Source organism: Oreochromis niloticus, linkage group LG7 (genome assembly GCF_001858045.2).
Source record: "Oreochromis niloticus isolate F11D_XX linkage group LG7, O_niloticus_UMD_NMBU, whole genome shotgun sequence".
NCBI classification, from domain to species: domain Eukaryota; kingdom Metazoa; phylum Chordata; class Actinopteri; order Cichliformes; family Cichlidae; genus Oreochromis; species Oreochromis niloticus.
The window spans coordinates 23,748,542-23,774,530 of NC_031972.2; the positions used below are offsets into that span (position 1 = coordinate 23,748,542).

The 25,989-nt window shown below is 41.4% G+C and overlaps 1 protein-coding gene across 1 annotated transcript; it reads left to right on the forward strand.

Annotated features, from left to right (window-relative positions):
* The first annotated feature begins 40 nt into the window (after nucleotides 1–40).
* Nucleotides 41–25,074, forward strand: mrrf (mitochondrial ribosome recycling factor). The gene is made up of 7 exons (XM_003444333.4): nucleotides 41–187; nucleotides 4,669–4,845; nucleotides 4,981–5,133; nucleotides 14,301–14,419; nucleotides 22,052–22,143; nucleotides 23,443–23,602; nucleotides 24,291–25,074. Exons 2-7 carry the CDS (start codon nucleotides 4,671–4,673, stop codon nucleotides 24,366–24,368), a joined length of 777 nt encoding a protein of 258 aa, XP_003444381.1. The 5' UTR covers nucleotides 41–187; nucleotides 4,669–4,670; the 3' UTR covers nucleotides 24,369–25,074.
* Nucleotides 25,075–25,989: the final 915 nt, after the last annotated feature.

The window sequence follows — 25,989 nt, forward strand, 5'->3', positions numbered from 1 at the left end:
TCCTACAAGGCTTCCAGTGCCCTCTCAGTCGGTAACCCCGCCCAGTCGGTGTAACCCGTACAGACTATCGAACATCTACCAGGTGGCCATAACATACAGTCTCGTGGTGATGACGAAATAGATGTCAAACGCGTTTTCCCCGATGGTTTTTGCCCAGACTGACATGCTTCTGTGAAGACTTTTTGAAGTAAGTATGTGTTCTGGTGCACTTTACAGTTGAGGCTTTTATTTTGCTGGGTTGTTGTTGCAATTAAGGTAGCACTGTGCTAAACACACTAGACCGTGTGGTTCAGTTTGCCCCCTGTAAGAATGGAGAGAAGTCTTACTGACCTTCTCAACCCTTCAGCTATACAGTGTTACAGTTAGTTAACCTAAACGTGCATGGGTTTGTATTAATACGAATGAAAGCTCCCAACTGCTGTGAAATTTGCACTGAATCATTCTGGTGCTGTATGCAAGACTGAGTCCACAGTAATATAAAAACACATGAATTTTTAACATCATGTTAAGTTGCGCACGTGATGTGCCCCATAGATGGCTGGGGCGCACGTTTCTTATTGATTTGTGTGTTTGATTTGATTGATTGTGAAGTTACTGTTGATGTCAGTAAAACTGGGTGATACTGTGTCATACTGCTCTAGTTTGTCCTCTTATAGTCGGAAAACTACAAAATTATCATTTTCATACCCAGCTGGGTAACAGGAAGTCTGTGAAAAGGTCCATTAAAACATGTACATCAGCAATAGTTCCTGTTTTTACATATTTAGACTCACTGGATACTTTATTAGGTTCATCTTGCCTGTATTGGATTGGGGGCCCTTTGAGTCCAGTAAACCCATTGTCATGTTCAAGAAACCAGTGCTTTTTGGTGTTATTTGAGCTATTTGACACTGCGCCATGGGTTGCATCATCATTGTTGATTTGAGGCAGGATTGATGCATGCTTTCGTGTTGTTTACACCAAACTAACTGTACCAACTGAACGCTGCAGCAGAAATCAAGACTCATCAGACCAGGAGACATCTTCTAGTCTTCTGTTTGGAGAGCTCGTGTGAATTCTAGCCTCGCTTTCCTGTTCTTAGCAGACAGGAATGGCACCCAGTGTGTTCTTCTTCTGCTGTATCCCACAGTGTTCGCCATTTTGTGCACTTGGTGCACAACACGCCTTCTTTATACCTTGGTTGTAACTAGTAGCTACTAGTATCCTAGTAGCTCTTCTTTATACCTTGGTCGTAACTAGTAGCTATTAGAGTTATTATTACCTTCCTGTCACCTTGAAGCAGTCTGACCATTATTCTCTGGCCTCCAACGAGACAATTTCAACCAGAGAACTGCTGCTGACTGGATATTTTCTCTTTTGCTCTGTAGACACTAAAGGTGGTTGGTGTGTGGAGGAAGCAACATGAGACAGTGTGGCAAGATATCAAACCTTTTAATCGCACACAGAGTGTGAAGACAAGAAGGTTTAGTCACGCGTTCAATCACCCAAAATAAACAGCTGTGTGCCACTGCTGTTTTTGTACTATGATGGTTAAAAAAAACAAGAAAACAAACACTTTGGCAAAGGTGGCACTTTTGCTTCGTTGAGTAAAGCTCTGCCAGAGAACCTTTTCTCTACTCCAGCTGCACCTTTCAACACCCGGTACTAAGACTTGGTCACAGGCCAGAGGACGAAGGAAGGAAGAGATGTGGGGGAACAAATCAGAGAAATGAGTCTCCATTTCATCATTTCTACATTATGCTATGCTAAAAACATATCCATCAACACAGTATGCTGATTGATTGTTTTATCAGTCAAACTGCAGTGCTACTATGTGATGAAATGATTAGTTTGAATTGATCACATCCTCAAGCCTGTAACAATGTGAAGTGTTGTCTGGTGCCTGCTTCTAAAATATGGGGATCTTTTGCATTTTTGGTATTAGACAAAAAAGAACATTTGAGGAAAGTTTAGGAATTCGTTACACACTAAACCAGGTGTGCTCAGTGGTTTTTGTAATGAGAAGAAAATGATTTGTTTCGCTCCCAGCATGAACATATTGTTTGAGGAGGCAGAGCCATGCAGAACATCATCAGATACTCTGCTGTGTTGTTCGCTGCTCAGGCTGCAGAGCGAAAGGAGAGAGCATGCGGGTTCACCAGCTGGTTTCTGCTGCTGGAAGAGGCAGGGTGTGTCTGCAGCTGCTGCCGTGTGTGTGAAATCTACAGGACGTGAGGCTACAGTATCCCACTGAACACCTGTGCCTCACTCTTTCTGCTCGGCTGGCTTCTTAAAGAGATCTGTCACCATCCCGCATCTCGGCCTGTCGTCTCTGCCACATTGTGGCGTGTCGCATCATACTTGCTGGGAAACCTGCCAGCCGTGGATACCTGTTTTGGGCTTGTACTGGAGGTGGTGGTGTACTGTGTAGCCTAAATATTGCCGCAGGAATAAGTTTGGATGTTGGTTAATATCTGGAGTGAGCGTTGGATTGACTCCGGGGATTAGTGGTAGCTGGAGGTATAATGGCAAACAGTGAGGTCAGTGTCATGTCTGGTTGGAGACAAACCACACCCAGTGGCTTGTTTAAAGCTCACTGTGACACAGCCTTTGACTTAAAATGTTAAATTTGGCTATTCGGACTGTTCAGACGGTGTGTTTCCCCTCACAGGTCGCAGCTATAAATACACGAGGCACAATAGAAGATGTCAGGCGGGCAGCAGTGCACCGCACGCTGTTCACAACCACTGACTGTGAAAGACGGGCTTTAGAGTCTTGTTTGTGTCTGGGGGGCTTAAATATCTCTGTGCTTTTCTGCACTTGTGTGTGCACACTGAGGGTCAGTGACAAAGTTCACAGTCAAGAGCCTATTTGTGAGGTGGGGTGTGATTCGTCCATAGAAAACCAGGGGCTGCTGTCATATTGTTATTTTTTTTGTTGTTGTTTTTTGAATGGGAGGTTCCCACCTCAGGAATGCCCAGACGAGTGCGCGTGGGCTGAGATAATGGTTAGCTTTATCCCACAGATTTATGAGAAATGGCATGTTTTTAAGTGTAAGAGTGTAACTGAATGTAATGTAGGTGGTAGAGCTGACAGTTGAAAGCTTCACAAAAACAGTGATGTGTGGATGGATTTATAAGGACCAACCCTCTCTGTTCTACTTCAAGAGAAACTGTGGTCAAATGCATGGGCTGTAATTCAGGTGGAAATGATTCTTTTTTTTTTGGAATACCAGGAAAAATAATAAACTAGTAGATCAGTTGATGAGTAATCTTTGAGCTGCTCTCAAGAATTTCTTATTCATAAGCTTTTATCTCTGTTTCACAACCCAAACACGCACATGATTATTCATGAAAATAGTTTATTTCTTTTTTTTATGTTTTAAGGGGATCGTGCACATTAACATGCACACTGAGACTCATGTAAATGTGCTTTAGTCTCACAGGCTAATTTTCATCTGCAGTCCCTGGCAGGTTTACAATGTTTGTACAGAGTGGGGAAAAAGAAAGACTTAGATACACTATAAGGATAAAAGTAGTTGGCCACCTACACAAACCCATTCCATTACACTTTAAGCACACAGTTTTTGTGCTGATGCTAATACCAGAGGAGGTATGAACAGTTATTGAGGCCATTCATCTTCACACCCACGACCAGTTTAAAATCACCTAGTAACCTAACCCCATGCACATCTTTAGACTGTGTGCAGACACAGGAACAACATGCAAGAAAGGCCCCAGCTGGATTCAAACCCAGGATCTTCTTGCTGTGAGGCGACAGTGCTAACCACCGTGCTTCCTTGGCTGTGTTGCTGTGGTATTTAAAAGCTTCTATTTTGCAATAATATCACTCCACTCAGGGCTGATTGTGGAATATCTACAAGGGAAGAACTTTCACAAAGTGACTTTTTGAAACAGCGGCATCCTGTTACAGCACCACGCTCGAGCTCTTTAGAGTGATCCATTCTGTCACAAACATTTGTAAAGACAATCTGCACGGCTAGGTGCTTGAATTTACACAACCGTGGCAAAGGGACTGAAAAAACCTCTACCGGATAGTGTAACATAACAGCATGTTCACAGTCAGAAACATAGAGTAAAAGATCACTTATAAACCTCACAGGAAAAAAAAATTAGTTACAGAACACACTCCTTTTTATTTGGAAAAAATTTGATCAGATCAGCTGTTTATCAAGCAAACATTAGTTTATGATCTCATTATGTGCTCTCACTTAATAACAGGTTTCATTTACTTACAAAAGAGCAAATATTGATCATTCATCTGCAAGTCAATCCCTTTTATTTGATTTAAATGCTTTAATAATTTATGTAGAACGTAACAGAAATGCTACAAAGCAAATGTAGCAGATGACAGATTAGTAGGTTGCATTCATGTTGTTTTAGTTGCACTTCTGTCAGAAATTATCATGCATTTACTGAGGTGCACACAGACTACAGTACTGTACTGTTAGAAGAAGATGAAGGCCTACCTCCTGCTGGCTGATATGAGCTATTACCTCATTTTGATTAATATTACCAGCTGTGCTATCAACTGCTTTTCTGATTGAATTGTAGCTCTGTCGAATGTAATCACATGTTGCCCTTCCAAACTCAGCTGTATAGCATTTATCTACTTTAAAATTTTTTGTTAATTTAAACTCTTTTTTCCCCCCCTTTTCTGTGTCGACAGTTATGGCTTTGAATCATCTGAGCTTGCTGCGGCCTCTCCTGTGTCAGCCCCTGCTGCGACATGTCAGGTCTCCGCTCACATCCAGAGTCAGCCTTAGGCCTCTTCTGGCTCCTGACGCCGTCCACCACCCTGCTCCTGCTGTATGCATCAGGCTCTACGCCACCAAAAAGGCCAAAGGTCAGTGAGGAGATTGCTGAAGTTAACTTGTACAACTTCCATGACTCTGCTGGCACAAATGTGGTGTTATTTATCTAGATGAGTCTCCACTCTTCCCTCTGTTTTTTCCTTCTTTTTCTCGTTTAATCTTCAAAGCCAAGGCAAAGGGCCAGTCAGGGAAGGTGAACATTAATTCATCTCTGGTGGAAGACATCATCAGTCTGGATGAAGTGAAGGAGGACATGACCACTGTTCTCGATTCGCTCAAAGATGACTTCACACGAAACCTCAGCATCCGAACCTCGCCAGGTAGTGAGCTTATCGTACTTTTCTTTCTTTCTTTTTTTTGGGACTGCGCCTTTCATTCCTCGTTGTTTCAGTACAAAGTTAAAAGCAAAGAACGAAGGGTTACCAACAAGGCAGATGAAGCATGAAAGCATTACCTCTAAAGTTAAAAGAAACGTTCAGACATCACTCCATGTACGTACAGTCCAGACTGAAAACATTAAGACAGTTAAACACGTGGCAGCTAAACTTTTAGCTGTGTGCTCTTCCAGCTTTTGTTCATGCACAGAAAAGCTCACCAGTGGCTCACATAACAAGGATATCACAAAGAGGAATATTCCACAAAGGCATGTGGATTCTGTGTGAAATGTGAAAGGAAACAAAATGCAAAGAGAACATTTTAAAATAGAACATAGATAATATCAACTAGTTCAACTGAGGAAATCTAACATTTTAAGAAACATATTGTCTTATTTTGAATTTGAGATCTGGTTGCAGCAACAAGTCTCAAAAAAGCTTTAAACTGCATTGCATCCTCTCTTCTTTTAACAACAGTCTGTAAACATCTGGGGACTGAGGAGTCCAGCTGCTGGACTTTTGGAAGAGGAATGTTGTCCCATTTGTGTCTGATATGAGATTCTAGCTAAGCAGTCCCAGGTCTTTTTTGTCATAATTTTCATTTTCAGCTGGTCAAAGTTCTGAAGTGCAGGCAGGCCAGTTCAGCACCCGCACCCTTCTGCTACAAAGCCATGCTGCTGACTGGTTGACTGGTTGACTGGTTGAAATATGTTGTCTGACTTGAAGCACATGTTGCTCTAAAACCATTGAGCATTGATGGTACCTTTCCAGATGTGCACACTGCCAGTTCTGTAGGCTTTATTGCACCCCCCCATACCATCTGAGATGCCGGCTTTTGAACTGAGTACTTATAATAAGCTGGACGGCCCCTCTCCTGTGTAGTCCAGCGTCAGTGTTTTCCAAATAGAATTTCACATTTTTATTCATCTGACAACAGAACAGTTTTCCACTTTGTTGAGCTTTGGCACAGAGAAGATGGCAGCATTCCTGAATCGCGTTCACATGTAGCTTCTTCTGACAGAGCCCATGCACTGATTTCAAAGACAGAATCATATCGGTCTGTAATCCACGCTGCCTGAGAGCTCGGAGATCACACGCGGCCAATATTAATGTTTGATTATGTCACCGTACAGAGAGTCTTTTGACGATATTATGTACTGTAGATGATGACAAGTTGGAGAAACCTCTGCTCATCTTTACCGCCTCCAGGGAGGTTACGTTTTTGTAGTATTTGCGCGCGCATGTCATTCTGTCTGTCAACACGATAGTTTGAAAGATTTTGAATGAATTCTGATCAAACTTTGTAGGTTTTGTGTCGAGTGGGGTCATGTTAACGATCCATTAAAATTGAACTTGTATCCACCAAAGACTTCAAAGTTAACTTCATGGTTTATTGGCCAAAAATTGACTATGAGTCTTACATGTGTGGTGTGTATCATCAATATATAGAACAAAGTATTTAAAATGTCATGTCACATTTGACCTCTGACCCCTTACTTCCTTCAAAGCCAATAGTTTGATCTGAAGGTCAAAATGATAGTAATGCTATAAAGAGCTATTTAAAAGTTTTTTCTATTAACAGCACTGAGGCTTATAGAGAGTGATATATATACATACATAGATAATCTAAATAACTATGACCTCTTCTTCAAGGTTAAATAAGGTCAAACATTCAGTTAAACGGTTAAAGCCTTGGAGAAGTTGATAGACATCATCTGCTCATGCCTCAGGGTCAAAGCTGGTAATGGTGTAAAGGATTCATCCGAAAGCATTTATTATTATTGTTTTCCTTCACGGGCATCTTTCCATTTACTTTTGTGTTCCTAAGCTGTTAAAAGAATCACGTCTCCCACTTAGTTCTTTTCAGATTTCTGCAAACCTGCTCGAATTACAGCTGAAACCTTAGAGTGTTTAGGTGAGCTGCAGGCATGTTTTTGAGAGGGGGGGTTGGGGCTAATTTTCATCCTAAAATGTAAAAAGTTGCGCTTGCAGTTATGATGAAGACAGATGAGTTTTTAGGGGTTAAATTAATGCCAGAGGAAGACATTTAATGTGGTATCCATTATTTCATTTCAGAATTAACATACTGGAGGGAAAAAATGGGTAACTGTCCAAATACAGTGTGCGCAGTGTGCACTGTAGTTAACAGGGGGCCTTTTTCTTAACTTTTTTAAACTTTTTGTATCAAAGTCTTTCTCGGACACGGTGCCAAAGGGCTTAGCATAAGGAGATCCCTATTTGATGTTACCTTGACCCCGCCTTGGCCCCTGTTTCCCCAAGTACATCCAGGTCGCAGCCTTTTTTTTTTCTCTCTTTGCATTTTAATAAATGGGGGCGCGCTCGGGGAGTCAGAGGTGGGGTGTGTAATGGAAGCTCCCGGGGGACGAGGCAGCTGCCTGAATCGGACTTCAAACTGAAATTACCTTGAATTTGTTCCACTTTTCTTCCGCACACGTATCTGATTTGCTTTTAGTGTAGTATTCCTTTTTCTTTTCTTTTTTTTACACAGAATGAAGACACATACAACATCATTAACCCTTCAGTGTCGAGCTTTGCCTTTTAGATTCCCAACTTTTCTTTTTTCTAATCCGGTTATCACTCAATTGATTTTTGCTCTGAGTCATTTTCTGTGTGGACCCCTCCCTCTATTACTTTTGTCTTATAATTTTCCAGTGCTTCTCAGCTTCATACTTTGTCTTGTGACTTAAAATTTCTTATGTGGCCCTAGCCCACCTTTTTAAAATTTTATAACGCATTTCAGTTAAAAGTTCCCTTCATCGCTTTGTCTTTTTCCAGTCCTTTCTACCCTTTTTTGCATCAATCCCTCTGTTATGTCATCCTTCCTGTGTCCCCTCCCCCTAATCTATATATCCCTCGCTCCTTTCCTCTGGTCCATTCATCCCCCTCTCCTCTGTCCAGCTGGACAGTAATCCAGGGAGGCAGCAGGACTTAGAGTTGACAGCAGAGATGAGATGGTGGAATGGGATGACGTCAGATGTCCGAGCGTATGTGTGTGTGTGTTGTTCATGAACCTCTCATCTGGCTCTCATTAAACTTATGAGAGTGAGTGCATGACTGTATGTACTGATGTTTGTTGCCATGAGTCTGTACTTATGTGTGCAGCAAACACGTAGCAGAAAGTCAGACAGATAAATGCAGAGAGAGGGAGATGAGTGCTACGCCCACCATCTCATGGTCATCGCAGATGGGTAATGTGACTTGGAAACTAGTGCCGTGTCCAAGAAAACATTGTTTAAAGTAGACTTCACATTCTTGTTTCTCGCAGACGAGTAAAAACAACTAGCTGAAACATGGATATCACCATTTCTTAAGCTTTTAGTCACCATATACTCTCATTGCGGTAATTGTAATCCGCCCTAGCTGCGATGTATGTGGATACCCGCTGCTCACATCACATGTGAGAAATCATTAAATTACCGTTTTGGAAAGTGGACGGCTATGAGGATGCACTCATTGGATGCATGTGTGTGAGATTGAGCTGGTTCAGAACGTGGATCTGCAGAAATTAAACTGAATAAGAACATGTCCAGCTGTCTTTGTGAGAATCGGTTTTGGACGTCAGATTTATAAAATTTTTACAGGTTTTTGTAAAAAAAAAAGTGTTTTGGCCTGCCTGCTTTTTTTCACACTCCTTCAAAAGCCTGTTTGAGGGTGAAGACTTGGTTTTAGGGAAACTTTAGAATTAGGTTTACCGAGTTTTTCCTGGCTGAAAACGTGGCTGTGTGCTGAGACTACGCACATAAGTCCACATACAGTTAGGTAATGAGTCTTACTTAACAGAGCTATATACATTTTCCTTTTACCTCTGGCCATTTGATAAACAAAAGCATATTTATCCTAGAGTAAATAAAATAAAACCACTTTAAAAAGAAAGGTCTGAAGTATTAATTTATCACAGCCCTGGTGATTTTATTTTGGAAGAAGACCAGAAGAGAATTTAAATGCAGGAAAACCCCAGAGTTTAGTTTAGTTTAGTTTAGGGTTGGACTGGAGGTCTCAAAGTTTTCATGACCAAGAAGCCGATGTATGATTTAGGGCAGCACAAAAAAATGCACTAATCCAACATATTTAGTGTTTGTAGCGCGTCAGAAAATGGTGGCTTGTGTTGGTAATCGCCCTTTTTGTGCTGTTGGCATTTCTCGACAGCACCTATATTTGTAAATTTCTTCAAATGAGGACACTTATAATCAGACATAACCGAGCACAGGTCAGAGCACTTACACACAATCATAGTGCTGCCTTTCATTGTATTCAAATCAGTGCAACATTTTGTCCTCAACAATCTGAGCAGAAGTAAAGCTTTTCACGTGTAAATGAGAACACCGGTCAGCACACACAAATGCAGTATTATTACCCCACAGCTTTGCTGTTATGTGAAACAAAAACCATTTACACTATTGTTCAGAAGTTTCAAGCCGCCCCTCGTTTTGTTATTTTACTAGGAAAATTGGAGACTTGCAAATCCAAAGTCAGTTTGTACAAGTTTGAAAGTCAGTATTTGATGTAATCACCTTTATTCTTCAACACAGCCTGAACTCTCTTAGTCGCACTTTCTAAGAATTTCTCTATGTAGTCCTCAGGAATAGTTCTCGCCTTTTATTCTGTTCTTTCTCAAGATGATCCCAAGCTGCTTCAATAATATTGAGGTCTGAGCTCTGGGGAGGCAATCCATGACTGACAGTGTTCCAGTGTGTGTTTTCTGTGCAGATGTGCTTTTACTGCAGTGAAAGTATGTTTGGGATCATTGTTATGCTGAAAAATTAACCACTGTCAATCAGAAGATGACAGAGACTCCACTGTATTTTATAGATGCCTGTACCCACTCACTGTTGTAGCTTACTCCTGACCTCCTTCATACATATTGATGATAATTTGAACCAAAAATGTCCCACTTGGATTTGCATCCCATTAAAAACTGTTGCTAAGAATTGATTCAGTCCTGTTCTGCTGTAATTTGGCATACACTGCACAGCGCTCCATGCCAATATATGACAGGTTTTCAGTTAGCAACTCTTTGGTAATCATCTCGTTGGTGCAAAAATACAAAATGGTGCAAAATGTCATTAATTCATCTTAAGTAATGGGAAAAATTATGACACACTGCTAGCAATAAAGTGCATTTAAAATTGGTGTTTTGTTAGGTTGGGCATTTATCCTTGAATGATTCTTAGGACAGTGTTAAGTAACTTAAATAAGTACAAAAAATGGAACTGGACTGAAAATGAGTCATTGTTCAAAGAAAATGAGAACTATTGATCAAGATCACTTTTATAAGAATTACAATAAAGTCTGGCTTCTTGGAAGCAAAATATAAAGCCATGAGAGGTGGCTCAAGACTTTTGCAATTTACCCCTTTCCTCAAAAAACTGACTGGAGCAGGCAGCAGTCACTCCAGGAAAAGGAGAACTACCAAAAGGCAAGAACCGCTCATCCGAACAACCTCAAAGCACTGGGCTTACTCGGGTGACCGACCTTACAGCCAGCAAGTTTGCAACAGTTCAGACAAACAGTCGCTGAGATAGGCGAAGGAGATGGGAGCTGATATAAATTTTAACAGCACCTTTTTAAAAGGAGAATTTGGCCTGACAGGACACAAAGGAGGGAAAAAGTGCAACGTAATGTGGTACGCATCCTAATTACACCAACACCCAGACGCAGCATACAGCTGAAAATCTGTTTTTGGTATAGTTAAAACTCAACGTGTTTAAAAAATAAAGCGCATTTTAGCCAAATTTCATCCAATATCTCAACCAGCTGCCACCCCCTCTCACCATCCATCTTTGTAGCAATGACCGACTGTCTGCCGGCCTGCCTGCTTAAAGTACTTGCAGATGTGCTGGTGCTCGTTGTGAAGGCGCAGGTAACAAAGTCAGACAGGCAGAGATATGGGCATGAGCTGTCTGCATGTACACAGAGGGACAAAGTAAAAAAGGGAGACGGTATAATTGGCAGCAAAGTAGGCAGCGTGTCAGCTGATATCCATGTTATCACATCATACCAACCTTTTATTTTTAATTCATTGCAGCTGTATCTTATTTTTTGATTGGATATGTCTCTCTCTTTTAACCCTTGAAATCAAATGATAAATTGATCTTTTAGAGAAAACTACACCACTGGCTCACCTTCGGTTCACCTCACATTTCCACAATCACACACCACCAGCGCAGCCCCCCACCGGGTGAGCCGGGAGGGAGTGATGTAAGGCAGAGGTGGAGAAGAAGGAAGCAAGCGCGTCTGAGGTTAGCCAGATGGAGGATGGAGAGGGGTGGGTGGATGCAGAGAGGGAGGGAGGGACAGAAGTCAGCTTGTTTTGGCAAACATGCATTAGTTTCGTTCGGCGTTGACAATGAGGAGAGACAATAGATCCTGGAAACTTTTAAGACTCTGACAGTGGTCTCAAAATTAATATTTTTCTACTGTGCTATTGCACATTCCTCTGTCTATTTGTTAATCTGTCCAAAGGACTAAATGATTTATTTCCCCTCATCTATTCCATTACACCATAGCAACATCTTATTAACTATGTGCCAGTGCTGGTGTTAACACATAGGGTGAAACTCTATAGTCAGGCCATTTTTATTTTTTAATTTGAGCTATTTTGCTTCCATAACTTATACTCCAAAATACACATTTGGGACCATAACTGGTCTGTTGGTCGTTCTTCCAAAGCAGTTAATATCTAATGATAAAATACTCCATTTGTATTTTCATACAAATATTTTCAGAAAGGTTGTAATGAAAAAAAGCCTCTGATTGATTTTTAAAGTGATATAAAGCTACTTGCAGCTGCTTTGCTACTCGTAAGTGGTCGCCATAGCATCGCTCCGCATGTTTGATTTGGTAGATTTTCTTCTATCTCCTGAGACAAGCCCAAAGGCGTTGTTTGCCTCCTCCCTGGATCAGACTGGGAATCATTCACTTGTTAAGCAAATGTGCAAATCACTGCAATACAAATGTTGGTTTAAAATGGATAAATCGAATGTTACAGTACATGGTTTTAGAAGACACAATCAAAAAGAGATCTTCTTTTCATACCCCGAGCCCGAAATCTTCCAATTTAGGGGCACTTACAAACTCTTATTTTTCTCTCTGTTTATATTTTGAAGGTTTTTACAGAAACCGTTTGATAATATATCGTTAAGAGACAAATTTTACTTTGTTTGTAAAAGACTTGATTTTTTTTTTATGGCTCTTGAAAGTATTTTCTGATTTATGGAGTGATTAAAAATAGATTTCCCTCCATCTGTGAAGCAAGAATGAATGATTAACCTGGCTTTAACCAAAAATACAGTTACTGTTCTGTTAGTAATCAACTGGGCTGTTTCGTGGTGGTAACTGCTGGCTGCTTTTTTTGTTTTATTGATTGATTCGTTTTCACCTGATTTTAAAGCTACAATTTACAGGTTTCCTCTAAATGCATCACAGAGAGGCAATAATTAGGTTACTGTTTTGAAAAGAGGACAGCCATAAGGATGCATGTGAATATGAATGCATGTGTGTGCAGAAATGAATTATTAAAATGTTCAGCTACAGTGCTGTGCAAAAGTCTTGAGCCAGTCTCTGTTTCTTTATATTTTACTATGAAAATGGGGAAACAGGTGCAGTTATTCACTCAAACATGTTGAAATATACATGGAAATACAGCATTTAAGGCATTTCATTTGAGTTTAATTCAAAGCTCATCTTTGGATGTTGGCTGCCTTTTGTTCTGTATCAAAATGATCCCACACTGTTGAGGTCCAGGCAGTGGTGAGGCCAGTCCACGACCAATATTCAATTGTATATTTTTCTATCCAGGTATGCTTTCACTGCATTGACAGTGTGTTTGGGATCATTGCCACTGCTGAAAAATGAACCACTGGCAATCAGATGCTTTCCAGGTGCTGCTGGAGCAATTTTGAGACGGTTCTGCCAACACAGCTCACCTAAAGGCATCCCCACACTGTGACGGAGCCTCCACCGTGTTTTAAAGATGGCTGTGGATGCTGGCTGTTGTACCTCTCTCCTAACCATGATTTGCCAAGTTTTCCGCAAAGAGCTCTTTGGGAATTACCTTGTTGGTGCTAAAATATTATTTCATTTCCATCAAACTGTGTTAAACTGTGTTTCAACTATACAAATTATGTGTTTCTGCTAGTAACAAAATGCCCTAAAATACATTTTAAAATTGATTCTGACAAGGATTCTGAAAGGGACTCAGGCGCAGGCCAGGGTTTTCCTTTAAGTGAAAGACAGTGCGTTTATTCACAGTGAACACAACACCAGGTGACTTTGTACAATGTGCAGGGAAAAGGGGGTCCAGGTCGCCCGCGTCCGTGGGGGAACGGGGATCAGGGAAAAAGTGCTCCACACTCTCTGTACAGAAGCTCGAAAATCTCCTCCCCATTCACTCCTCTCGTAGTCGGGTTCCAGAAACGATGCTGATAGCTCAACGATCCAGCAAAGACTAGCGTAGATCCACCATCTTAAGTAGTACTGCAATCAGCTGGAATCAGCAGCCGGTGCGGTGATGAGAGCAGGTGTGTGGGCCAGCAGCGGGAGCCCGCAATGAGCATCGCCGCGGCGAAAGAGAGAGAGCGAGAGGGAGAGAGCAAAACCAAAACAAACATATTGCCTAATAGAGGGTCGGCCAGCGAGGCACAGGGACCATGACAGATTCTATGGTCTTCAAAAATTGAAAAACCAGCCAATGTCCAAAGAGACACTCTGAAAGACATTGAGAGTGCCTGGAGAACTACTGCTTAATACTACTTTTAAAAAAATGCAATAAAGTCTGGCTCCTATAAAGAAAATGACAATGAGTCTATAATTATCTGGGGTCAATGCATGTCTGAGTAACGCATTTTATTGCTGAAAGATGGATTTCATAATTAAAAACAACACTAAGACAGAAAAAGAATTAAAGTACATTAAATGTATAAGTTAAATCTGCCTTATACACTGCTAGTAGAACAGTTAATCCTGTAATACTAATACAAAGGAAAAATCGGGATGCTGCAGTTCACACAGTGAGAACACAATGATGCCTAAACTGTTCATGAAGGTAAATAAATGAAGAAAGTAAACACTTGCATTGACCTGTATTTGTTTAGGAGCTCTGGATCACATTGTGGTGACGACTCAAGATGGGAAGTTCCCTCTCAAGCAGCTGGGTCAGATCTCCATGAAGTCACCTCAGCTCATTATGGTCAACATGAGCAGCTTCCCTGAAGTAAGACGATCTCTCTCACACTCACACACACACTCACACACACACTCTCTCTCACACACACACACACACACACACACACAGCTATGATTTCTTCCTACCGGTATCAGTTTGTCTCAAAAGGACAAGCGCGCAGTAACTAAGCTTTGTAAAAATAATCACAAGCACAGACAGATAGATGGTCCTCCTCACAGAAGGAAAAGTAAGCCAGACCAGAACTCGAATCTCACATCACTCTGTAAATGAAACCTGACCTCTCTCTCTCTCTCTGCGCTGAGTCTCAGATGCTAATTGATTGATCACTCAGGGAGCCCTTTGTTCTGGGGTGAAAGATAGCAACAAAAGTCTGTATGTGTGTACTGCAGCGCGGATATGTCTTAGTGTGAGTTGTCACAGAATAGGAAATGACCTCATTTTACCCCCAGGTTAGGAAGGAATGGATTATTTTTCTTTTTTTGCTTCTTTTCGCTGCCTCCTTTGCTTTGTAGATTTTCACATTTTTTGGTGGCCAGACTTTCTGGTGGTCTGGAAAAGCTGAATGTGCTTGCATGTGTCACTATACAGTCATATATCCAGAGACGCTAATGACCGATATGCTCAACTTTCTTTGCTGTCTGCTACATTTTCCTTGATCTCATTAAATATTGAATGGAAATATGTGCACAGTCCTTTATTCTTGCAAATGACAAACAAGAACAAAATGATCTGAAAATGTTGCAAATGAAAATATCTCCACATATGTATGAATGAGGAAAAGCACAGCAGACAGGATACAATACGGAAATATGCATAACCAGGGTTTTCCTGGCTCATAATGGGCCTTTGGGGGATTGGCTGTGCACAGCAATAAAGTACGATCATCGTATTCACTACAGAGATACAGAAATGTGTGCAATTTCTTACTGTTTAGGACTATTTTATTAATAAAATTGACTATTTTGTCTGTGTAAATAAACCCCAGTTAACATGTATTTGTTTTCCATTTGGCTCTGGTTTAAACTCCTTTGGATGGATGCCAAAAATGTCATTTATGTGGAGGAAAAACTAGAAAACCAAACCCAGCAGTGTTGGTATAATCTGGAAGCACACAACAGGAAATAGTCAAATTTAGACCTGATTTCACTTCTTTAAACAGTTTGCTTTAGTTGTGGGTGAATCTTAAACTAAATACCTAGCTCTTAATCTGAGTTTAAGCCTTTAGACCAGGTCTGAACTCTCAAACAGACCTGAGAGAGATGGAGTGAAAAGTGAGGATCGGCCGATTCTGGTAATAGTTTGTTCTAAAGGCCCATTTCAGTCACTCTGAATGCCTATGAGGTGTTTCGAGAAACTCTGCCCACGCCACCCACAACCACCACCATATTATCAACCTGCGGAAACCACCGCTCTGAAATTCGGGCACCGTGTTATGAAAAAACGAATGACTCAATTCTCAGGAGTTATGTCTAAGATTGTAACAAATAAAGTAAAACTAAACTCCCCGACAGTCTCTTTTTTTCAGTTCTGTCATCACAGTGACATCATCAGATAATGTCATAAGTTGGTCTTTTTCACAGTGGAAGGTTGGAAACAACAGAAACTCGTACAAACAATCCGCTTTAGTCCTTGAATCATAACCACTCGTGTTTTCCCAGCAACCAGCAGCTATGCTGAGGTCTAATTACTGTATTCTGTTTATTAAGAGACGCCAACACACGCATAAACTTTCACTGATTTTTAATAAAAATGTATTTGTTTTCTTTTGATTAATTTTTTTTAAAATTATTATTTATACCAGTTTATAATTCTACTGTTTTGTACTGGGATGGAGTTTACCTGATAAACTACATGTAACACAATGCTAATCACTGAGCTGCTGTGCATAGCTGAGAGGAAGAGGCAGTAAAGCAGAAGGCTGATGGAGGGAGAAGATGAGGATGAAAGGGACGGAGGGAGGTTGGAGGCAATGAGGAGAAAGTGGCAAGGAAGAGGAGTCTACTCCCCATTTTTTGTGTTTCAGCTGCTTCCTCTCATCCTTTTCTGTCTTTCCTCACATCAGATCCAATCTTCAGTCTCCGTATTGGTCTCCATCAGGTTCTTCCTCACCTCCTCCGCTTTCTTTCCATCACTGCCTATCCTTTTTTTCTTGTATCTTCCATTTCTTGTTTGACTGTATCCAGTTCACTTTTTTGCCCTCGGTTTCCTTCTGCACTTCCTTTTAATACTTGTTTTGTGTCCTCCACCACTTGTTTTACCTCACCAAGTTTCTTTTTCTTTTTCTGCTTCTCTCTGCCACTCTTGCACTGCCTTTTGCACTTCCTCCAATTCTTTCTTGTCTTCCTCCGGCTCCCTGTGCTTTTCATTAAGTCTTTTCTTGGCCCCTTTCAGCTTCGGTCTTTTCATCTTTCTTTCTCCCTTGTCATATTTCCTGTTTGCTTCTGTCACGTCTTTCTTTACCTTCTTCAGTTGCTTTTTTCCCTCCTCTTTCAGTTTTTTGATTGCCACCTTAACTTTTTCCTTTACCTCATCCAGCACTTTCTTTCTTGCTACAGTTTATTTTGTTCCTCCACAGCCTTCATCTCCTTCTCCAGTTTTTCTCTCTCTCTGCCATCTCCTTTGTCAGACTCTCCAGAGCGCTACAGTTTGGCATCCAGGCCTCCTTTTTTTCAGTTTTTTCTTTTTTTAAGGTTTACATTGAGCCTCCCAGAGAGACTCCTTCTACTCGTTGAGCTCCAGTATTCCTGAGCTGCTGCCTCAAGCATTTCCCTTCCACCGTGTCTCTAAACAAGACCCCTCTAAACAATCTTCATCTTTCTGGTGGTTGTTTAAGTTTTTTTGTGGTTGGTTTTTTTTTTCTCCCTTCAAAAGTGTTAACAGCCTGTCACCGTGCTGCCAGTTTTCTAGTTTTACAGTTGTCTGTAATAGACTGTATTTTTTTTGTTGTTAGGAATTTTCCTTGACTGTGTTTGTGTGAAGGACATAAGTATTGGTGTTAAGACTCGCAGGTCTAGTGCTCATCGCTAATGACGTGTCAATCAGTGCATGAGTGTATCCTAGATAATCCTCCTTTCTGACACTTAGAATGACTAAAATATCACCTGAAATGGGTGCTTGAGTGAATAATCTCAGTTTTATAGAGGTCAGGGTTAAAGGTCATTTTCCCATAGACTTCTTTAGGACCGGGTGTCTGTCTGTGACCACAAGCATCACACAGAAGCTGCATACTTCTTTGGTTTTAAAGTAAAGGCTTTAAAAGCATGCAGGACCTGAGCTGCATGTCACATAACTTGGCTGAAACGTGTCAGAATTGAACATTTTAACACTCTTTTTTTTTATTTTAATGTTTTGAACTGTTGAATGTTTGACTGAGATAAAACCCAGCACTTACTTTTAAAACTGTATTCCTGTACTGTTCACTTGCACCGTCATTTTTTTTTTTTCAAAAATACTCTACATTAACTAATGTGCAGTGAATCTGGGTGGACTGCGAAGGATCCACCTGATGCATTCTTCCAATTGCATATTTGGACAGCCTTTGTTGCGTCGCTGTAACATAATCTGCTTCCAAATGCAGCCCCTGAGTTTGTACGCAGCCTACCTCCATCTTTTGTACTTTTTGTGGTCGAGGGCAGTTGAGACAGAACTAATGGATGCTGTTTATAATAGGAAGTGTACTTTAAGCTGTGAAATGACCGTGGAGGATGAGTTAAGAATGGTTAAACTTTTATACTTTAGCCAAAATTAATGCAAAAAATGTGCCAACAACACAGTTATGCAACTATATTGGCAAAAAGTACTTAAATGACATTATGAATGAAATGTAAAAGCACTTATAATGCAGTAAAGGTCCTTGTCAGTGTTTCACAGAAGCCGTGTTGACACAGAGTAGTAGCAGTAAACACAGGTGTGACTAATCCGAAGATTCTCAGACTGTGAGTGCTCAGTTAAACAGGGCTGAATGATGACGAGTAGAGTGTGAGTCACTGAACTTTACACAGCTTTTTCATGCTACAGTCACAAGAAGGGGGAAGCCGTAGAACGCTGTCACAGCAATGAACTCACAGTCATGTTTGTCACAGTCACTTTGAAGACGGGGACCAGGCCTACGACGACTCGCAGTAAGCTGTTGTCTTCAAAGCGGAGGACAGTCAAGTGATGAAGTCGGTCTGCTGTCAGTCTCCGATTGAACAGGGCCAGTCGACAATTATGTGTAATCTGTGTTTGATAACACAGGGATTGTGATAAATCAGTGAGGACTGTGTACAGTACAGTACACTACTGTGATAAATCAGTGAAAATCACAAATCTGTTGTTGTTTGTAGCAAATTTGTTGCTGTCTGCATACATAGAAATTCACATTATCATTTACATTCAGATTCTACACAGAAGCTCAAAGATGCCAGAACCTCATCAGCACAATACTCATTCAGAAATTCCTCCACAGATCATGCCACATTTGCTTCAGAACAGCAATTTAACTGCAACATGACACTCAGCAACCTTGCTTCTATGTAGGAATATAACCAGATTATATTGAGTCGAGTTTCCTGTTGCAGACAAGTTGCACTCGCCGGTGCAGACTGACTCAGATCAGTCTGTAGTTATTTGCAAACCTTAATAAATCCCTCAGTCCTTGCAGTCAGAGGTGAATGAGCAACACCCTCAAAACATGGGCAACCAGTTGGTCACCCCAACTACTAGGAGTCAGTCTCCAGCAGCAAAAAACTCATTGCAATCACCGGGCAACCATTAATTGTTTTCCTAGGAGGTTTAGAAGAGGTCGCCATACTAATTTTACTCTGTAAATAAGTGTGTAAATAAGTGTGAATGAGCCACAATGGGTAATAATCAGGCTTACTAGCATTAGCTAATAAATTAGCACTCTACCTTCTCAAATATGGTCCCTTGCGGCTCCAAAAACACCAAAAATATTTTATATGCAGTCTGTGGTTGAAAGTCCTTGGTTATGTAGTGTGTGGACAAACTTCACAGCTTGCTGTTGTGCTATGTTACAGAAATGTTCCTGAACATTAATGTGACTGTGGCAGAATAATTCATTGCTCTCATCTCTATAAAACAGAGATTCCTTAATTGGGGGCATTGGAAAGTCCTAAGTACAGTGACTGTACACTGGCTGTGATGACAGCAGATACAGCATACATCTTTTCTTCTATATATAAAATAGGTGGAAGAGGCAGTGAAGGCCAAACGATAAAAATCTGCCTCAGTGAAAAAAGTTAAAAGAAGCTTCTTTTTTTTATATGTGCACACGACATCCAAGAGCTTTTCTTTTCTTTTCTTTTCTTTTCTTTTCTTTTCTTTTCTTTTCTTTTTCTTTTCTTTTTTTCCAGTACAGCTTGCCAACCAAAAACCTGTTTTTAAATATCTTCCTGCACCTTCTATTTCCACAGCCAGTCACCTGAGGGCTGTGGTTTAGCTCATTTGTTCTCCAGGTGAAACCACAGCATACAAACAACATGCAAATCCAAGTATTTATCAACACCTCGAATCTGTGAAGTCAGTTTTCCACCTGAATCCGGAGTCTTTTTTTTTCCTTCCCAGAAACTCTAGAAACCACAGACCACACACACACTGACGGATACACTCATCCACATGCACGCTACCCTGTCATGTCCCGTGTTACCCATGTACCACACAGAGGTGAGTCGTCAGTACTCGGAGCTAACAGGCTTATAATGACGCCTATCCATTACCAGGAACTACAGAGGCCCTGCCATTGTTTTCCATTCATTCATTAAGAGCAGGCTGGGACGATACAGAGAACAACATCTAACCGCTACGCTCGGATCCGGAGGCAATTTGCTGTGTGTGTGTGTGTCCATGTTTAAGCATTAAATGTTTTTTTAAACACACACAAACACACACACAGACCGTCACACACATTCCTCTCCCCTCGCCTATTTGCTTTGAACCAAGTCGTGAGCGTTTGATGTGAAACTTCAGTGTAATTTCTCTTCCTTTCCAACATATTAACCAGAACCTGCCCAGCCTTCACAGAGAAATTCCACTCGGGTTTTAGTAACCACCGGAGTGGTCGTCAGAGAGGGGAAATGGTGATGAATTTGATGCTGAGAACAATCAAACATAGGTATGGGATGAATCTATCACCCCTCGCTCAAAGAGTGCAACTGGAGGCCTGTTTCCCGGATGACTTTAACAAAAGAAAAGAAACCCCTTGAATTAATTTAATGCACACAAATAAATTCCTTTAATGTTGCTGCCATTTCTTTCCCCCAGTGGATGAGGCCAGAAGGAGCTGTTGAGAAAGCAGGATGGGTTAGTGACGGCTGAAGTAAGAGGAGGAAATCTTTGCGTTTTTCTTTTCTCCCCATGCATTGCACATTTGCTCGCTTTGCAAACAGAGTTATGAGGCTGTTGCATTAGCTTGAGGAGTGTGGCTTTGTTCCTCTCCATTGTGTCTATGCACTCTTTTAACTGTAGCTTTATGGTCCTAGGCAGTCATTGCTTAACTTAAGCTTCACTTGGTAAATAATGTCTCAGTTTTACACATGTAAACATGTCTTAATATGTCATTTTGAGTTTTAAGTGTATGCAGCACTGCTAACTCTTCAACCAGTGTCCACACAGCGCTCTCCTTTTAATCTCCCCCAATCTTAATTCATTATAATGATGACAGCTTACAGCTTACAGTAGTTGGATGTTGTATTATTATAAAAAAGTGATCCATTGGTGGGGTCTTACTTCTAGACTGTGACTGATATAGCTCCAGGCTGATATCAGTATCTGCATTCATAAAAGTAAAAATTCAAATTTCAAACTAAAACGTAAAAAAGCAGAGACGAGAGAAACACCCTTCAACTATGCTGTGAGTGTTCATGCTGCATAGTTTGTCCACCAGAGGGCACCCTGCAACAAACACAGCATCCAGCTGATCTGAGCAGAGTTGAGCACTTCCTATTTTCTTGGTAAGGACTCGTAAAGGGCAACACATAACAAGTGTTAAGGGAGGAGTGTTTGTTTTGTGTATCTGAAGAGGAAAAAACACTTTATACACAGTAATCATTCTACATATACTTCAATATAACTTGTGTAGTTCATGCTTTATGTGTCTTTCACATCTGTATCTCATAATCTTATAGCTCCTGTCTGTGTCATGTACAGATGTAAAACATGTTTGCATTTACTGTTTGTTAAGGTGAATAAATATATACATGTGTCATTGTAATAAAACAACAATACATAAATACACCCCCCATGTTCACAGGCGAGCAAAGTATAAATAACTCATAATAATAATAATGACAATAATAATGATAATAATGTGGTAATGATTCTGCCAGAAAACCTTCAAGTACAACTGAACACAAACTCAAAGTTTGTGTGTGTGTTGATGTATCATCCACAAGCAGACTCTCCTGTGGGGTCACCAGGGGTCACCACCCTGCCCTGCAACCTCTCAGTCCTGTCCCACGGGGCCGAGTGTTGACAGTGGCCCGAGGCAATTCCACACTACATGGGATTTCCCTGACACACACACACCATACACACACCACACACAACACCTTAATGATTGCCAGCTGGAGCTAAGCCACTACCTGCACTTGTAGATTTGCTTTTTATTCACTCCAGTGTGTGTGCGTGTGTGTCTGTGTGTCTGTGTGCATGTGCCCCCAGGTTACAGCAGCGGCCACCCGTGCCCTCAGAGAGAGCAGCATGAACTTAAACCCAGAGGTGGACGGGACGATCATCAAGGTGCCCGTTCCCAAGTGAGTCTCTCTTTGACGCACTCGCAGACAAACACGCCGGAGGCCAGAAAACGCTTTTGCTCCCTTTAGCACTTTCCTTCTTTCACTTCTTTTTTTTTTCTCTTTCACTTTTATTTTTCTTCTGCTATTCCTCTATTTTCCTCCTCCACTTGTCTCCGTGCTCTAAACTGACAGGTTTATTGACTTTTGCCTGTAGATGTATAGAGACCCCCGGTGTGACGACGTGAGGGTTGGGTCAGTCTCTTTCTCTTTCCCCCGGCCAAATCAAACAACCCGACACAAAACAATCAGTCACTCACTCACTAAACCGCTCTGCCTGTGTATATAAAGTATGTTTTTTTACATATACACACGTGCATGTGCGTCTCGGTGCATGAATGCTGTCTTGTGGTTATGTGCATGCATTATCATGAGTGTGTGTGTGCGCGTGGAGCAGCAGGTGTTATTCTGGCAGAGGAGGGACACGAGAGTCAGACTGCTTTTCCCCCTGCAATCAGTCTCGGCACGCTCCAAGCCCACATTTGCATTTCCAAAGAGAAGGCGCTTCTTGATTGGCCTTGGAATCGGTAATTAGGCCGTATTGTTTGCAGTAAATAGACGGCGCACTTGGATTGTTTGCAAATAGTCCCTGAGGCAAAAAACAAGGGGAAAAAAAGCCAATTAAGGACAAAGAGGGAGAGTGAAATGGGAAGTAGGACTTTCTAAGTGATTAACAAATGCAGAGTGAATGCAAAGTCAGAGCATTCACGAGATCTTCTCAGGAAGATTGTTTGGTGGTTGCTGCAAGTCAGAGCTAAGAGGATCAGACGTCATGCTTATAAGCACTTAGCGTCCACATCTGCACAAGTGAGGACCTTAGTTTTCATTATTTTGTTTTTCAGAGTGTATTTGCTTGTGCCACACAAAGTTGTGACTGCTTGTTAGTGTCTCTTACTGAAATGTTGTTGTTTCCAGGATATTTTTAATAAAACCGTCTTACCGTACTCTACAAAACACAGTAATTACTTCCTAGCTCATGCTTAAATGCGGTCAAACCAAGCTGGTATTAGACTTCATCTCGTCTTAAATAAACACAGTAAATACAGATGCATAACAGGCAGTTTGTGCTTGGTGTTGGCCTTGCAGATGGCAGCATACGCCAAAAGTGATGTCAAAGCTGCTGGCATGCAGCAAGAAGTCTCATTTCAGTATTTAGTCCATCTCCCTTTTTTTTCCTGTAACTTTGAATTATATATTTTTTTGCACTCTCGTTTTTTTGATTTGCCTCTCATTTCTGACATCTTTCTCGTTTCCCTGCAGAGTGACTCGGGAGCACAGGGAGAACTTGGCCAAGGTTGCCAAACAGCTCAGCAACAAGGCTAAAGACTCACTGAGGAGAGTGCGCTCTAATGCTGTCACACAGGTCAAAAAAGCAAAGGAAGGACACTCGGAGGACACAATACGACTCGTAGAAAAACAGGTAGGAGACAAGGGATTCCCTGAGATTTAAAAAAAAAAGTATAGCTTGAGGTGAGGAAAAAATCAAATAGAAATGTTTTTCCTCTGTCAGATGTTTCCCTGAATGCAGCACGACCAGAAGTCACTGTCGTTGTGCTGCACAAAACTCTAAGAAAATACATTTGAAAAACTCCTCAGAGATGCGTTGCTCCGCTGTTTCCCTCCAAACCCCCCCCCACCAAACTGAAGTGCCTAGTTAGAGTTTACCAGCTGTTGCAATCACAACATTTTTTTTTTATACGGGCACATGGTGAAGACTCTCAGTTCATCTTCTTCGTTTTAGCCCCTCCCACTTTAAGAAACATTTGTCTGATTGGCTGCCCCTTGCAAACAGAAGGTTTGACCAGCAGAAGCATAGAAGGATGTCAGCTCTCTGAACTGATCAGCATGCACTATTATAACAGCACATATTACAGAAAATAAGGAAAAGTGTAGTAAGTCCACTTCACTGAGAAGTTAACTATTGATCGTATTTTCTTTATTTGAAAACTACACTCAAAATGAGAAACTAGCCTCCACCTAAATGGAGCTCCCCTCTGCTCATCCTCATTCTTCTCTGTAGCTGTTTCACGCCACCTCTTATTAGACCTCTGCTCTCTGAGGCGTTAACTTTCATTACTTTTGTTTGTTCCTCCCCTCTCTCTATGCAGATTCAGCAGATGGCAGACAACATTGCTGCAGACATCGACAAGCAGCTTGCAGCCAAGACCAAGGAGCTGTTAGGCTGACTGTGAAACTTGTTATTTGTGTCACTCTGAACAGAGGACACTCTGAAAAGCAGCAACATATCCTTCTGTTTTTTTCATCTTGTTAATAGACAGTGACTGGATCATGTTGGGGAGGTAGTTTTTGTTCGAACCACATCTTGGGCTCTTGTTCCTGCCCAGATCACTGGGTAAGACCACCTTCTTTTTTTTCCTTTTTTTTGCTGCGTCGTGATATCTGCATTTAGCCGCCTAAGTGCATAAACAAAAACTGGTACAAAAACGACAACAGACTACCCGTCACCTCCCTCCTCCCTTGTTACTCTTCCTGTCTTCAAACAAACAGCGAGAAAGCAACGAATGGACTTTTAATGGGATTTGTGGGCCTCCTCCTAATCAAACCCTTTGCCACAGGGCCTGTCTGTTTATATAAAAGCAAGCGCACCCGTCTCAATGTAAACTGGCTGCGGGTTTGTCTTGGTGGCAAGAGCGAGAGCGAGTTTGTTCCAGAGACGTAGGAGTCGACCGAACAGATACCATTAAGATGCTGCCAAACATTTGTTTCACATTGATTCCAAGTCTGTTGAAAATGCACTTGAGGGGGGAAAAAGGGGCCTTTAATTTCTGTCCATGTTGAGGATTGATAATATGGCTACTCTCTTTTTTAAACACAATAAAGTTGGGAACGTAACATTATTGATGGAGTCCATTAAAGAAACGCTGCTTTGTACCATGTGCGTCATCTTGTTCTTTCTTGTTTTCTTTTCATTTTCTCCACTTTATGTTTGAAGTCGCTCCCTCCTCCATTAGTTAGAGTGATAATGGACTTTTCCTGTGCACAGACCCCTAGGCCCTGGCACCACAATTGTCCATTAGGAGAAGGCTTTTAATGTTGTGCACTTGGCCTTTGCCTTGAAATAGCTGCACTCGGGAACTGTAGCGCAATAGCTGTTGAAACCAGCATATGTTTGAATGAGAAACCCAGCGACACTCACTCACACACACAAACCCTGCTTTCATGTATGTGCTGTTTACACCAGCTACAGGCTTTCCGTGCCATTATGTGGTCGGTGTCATCATCTTTATCACGATTTGTTTTGCTTCTTCCGCTACTGGTCACAGGCGGCCCACAAGTCAGACAGGTTTTATTTTAAGTTTGCCCACACACTTGGTCCTACAGCTACACAGTTGATTGGAGACCACAGAGCTCCAATTTTGCATCAGCTAGTTACATTTTAATCAGAGTGCCTTCAGACTTATTAAAAATGAATTGAGAAACGGTAACAAACCATTTTTGGTAGCCACGCTGTGTTTCTGGTTAGAGGTTGTGACTTTTTTATGTTATTATATTTGCTCTGTCTCCTTCGATGGCTTTTCTTTAATGGCCTAAACAGTCCAGAGTCACTGGATAAACAAGAGTTTAGCAGAGGAGTGGCTGGGTTGGGACAGAGGAGGGGTGGGGTGGAAATGGCAGGTTTTTGTGGTGATTCTAGGTCCATATGTCAGCAATTTGAGGGTATTGTGTACCTTGGCCTAAAACAGAGGCTTCATGATCGATGGAGGGGTGAAAATCTCCCAAGTCCCTGGCGCAGAACACAGGCAAGCACAAGGAAATTGCTTTCAGCTGATAGCTTCATTTTGGTTG

Excerpts from the sequence above, each read along its gene's own strand:
- mrrf (XM_003444333.4), top strand. The coding sequence starts at position 4,671 with ATGGCTTTGAATCATCTGAGCTTGCTGCGGCCTCTCCTGTGTCAGCCC. Across the intron at positions 5,134-14,300 it reads CAGCATCCGAACCTCGCCAG|GAGCTCTGGATCACATTGTG; the intron begins GTAGTGAGCTTA and ends GTATTTGTTTAG. Across the intron at positions 23,603-24,290 it reads TACGACTCGTAGAAAAACAG|ATTCAGCAGATGGCAGACAA; the intron begins GTAGGAGACAAG and ends CTCTCTATGCAG.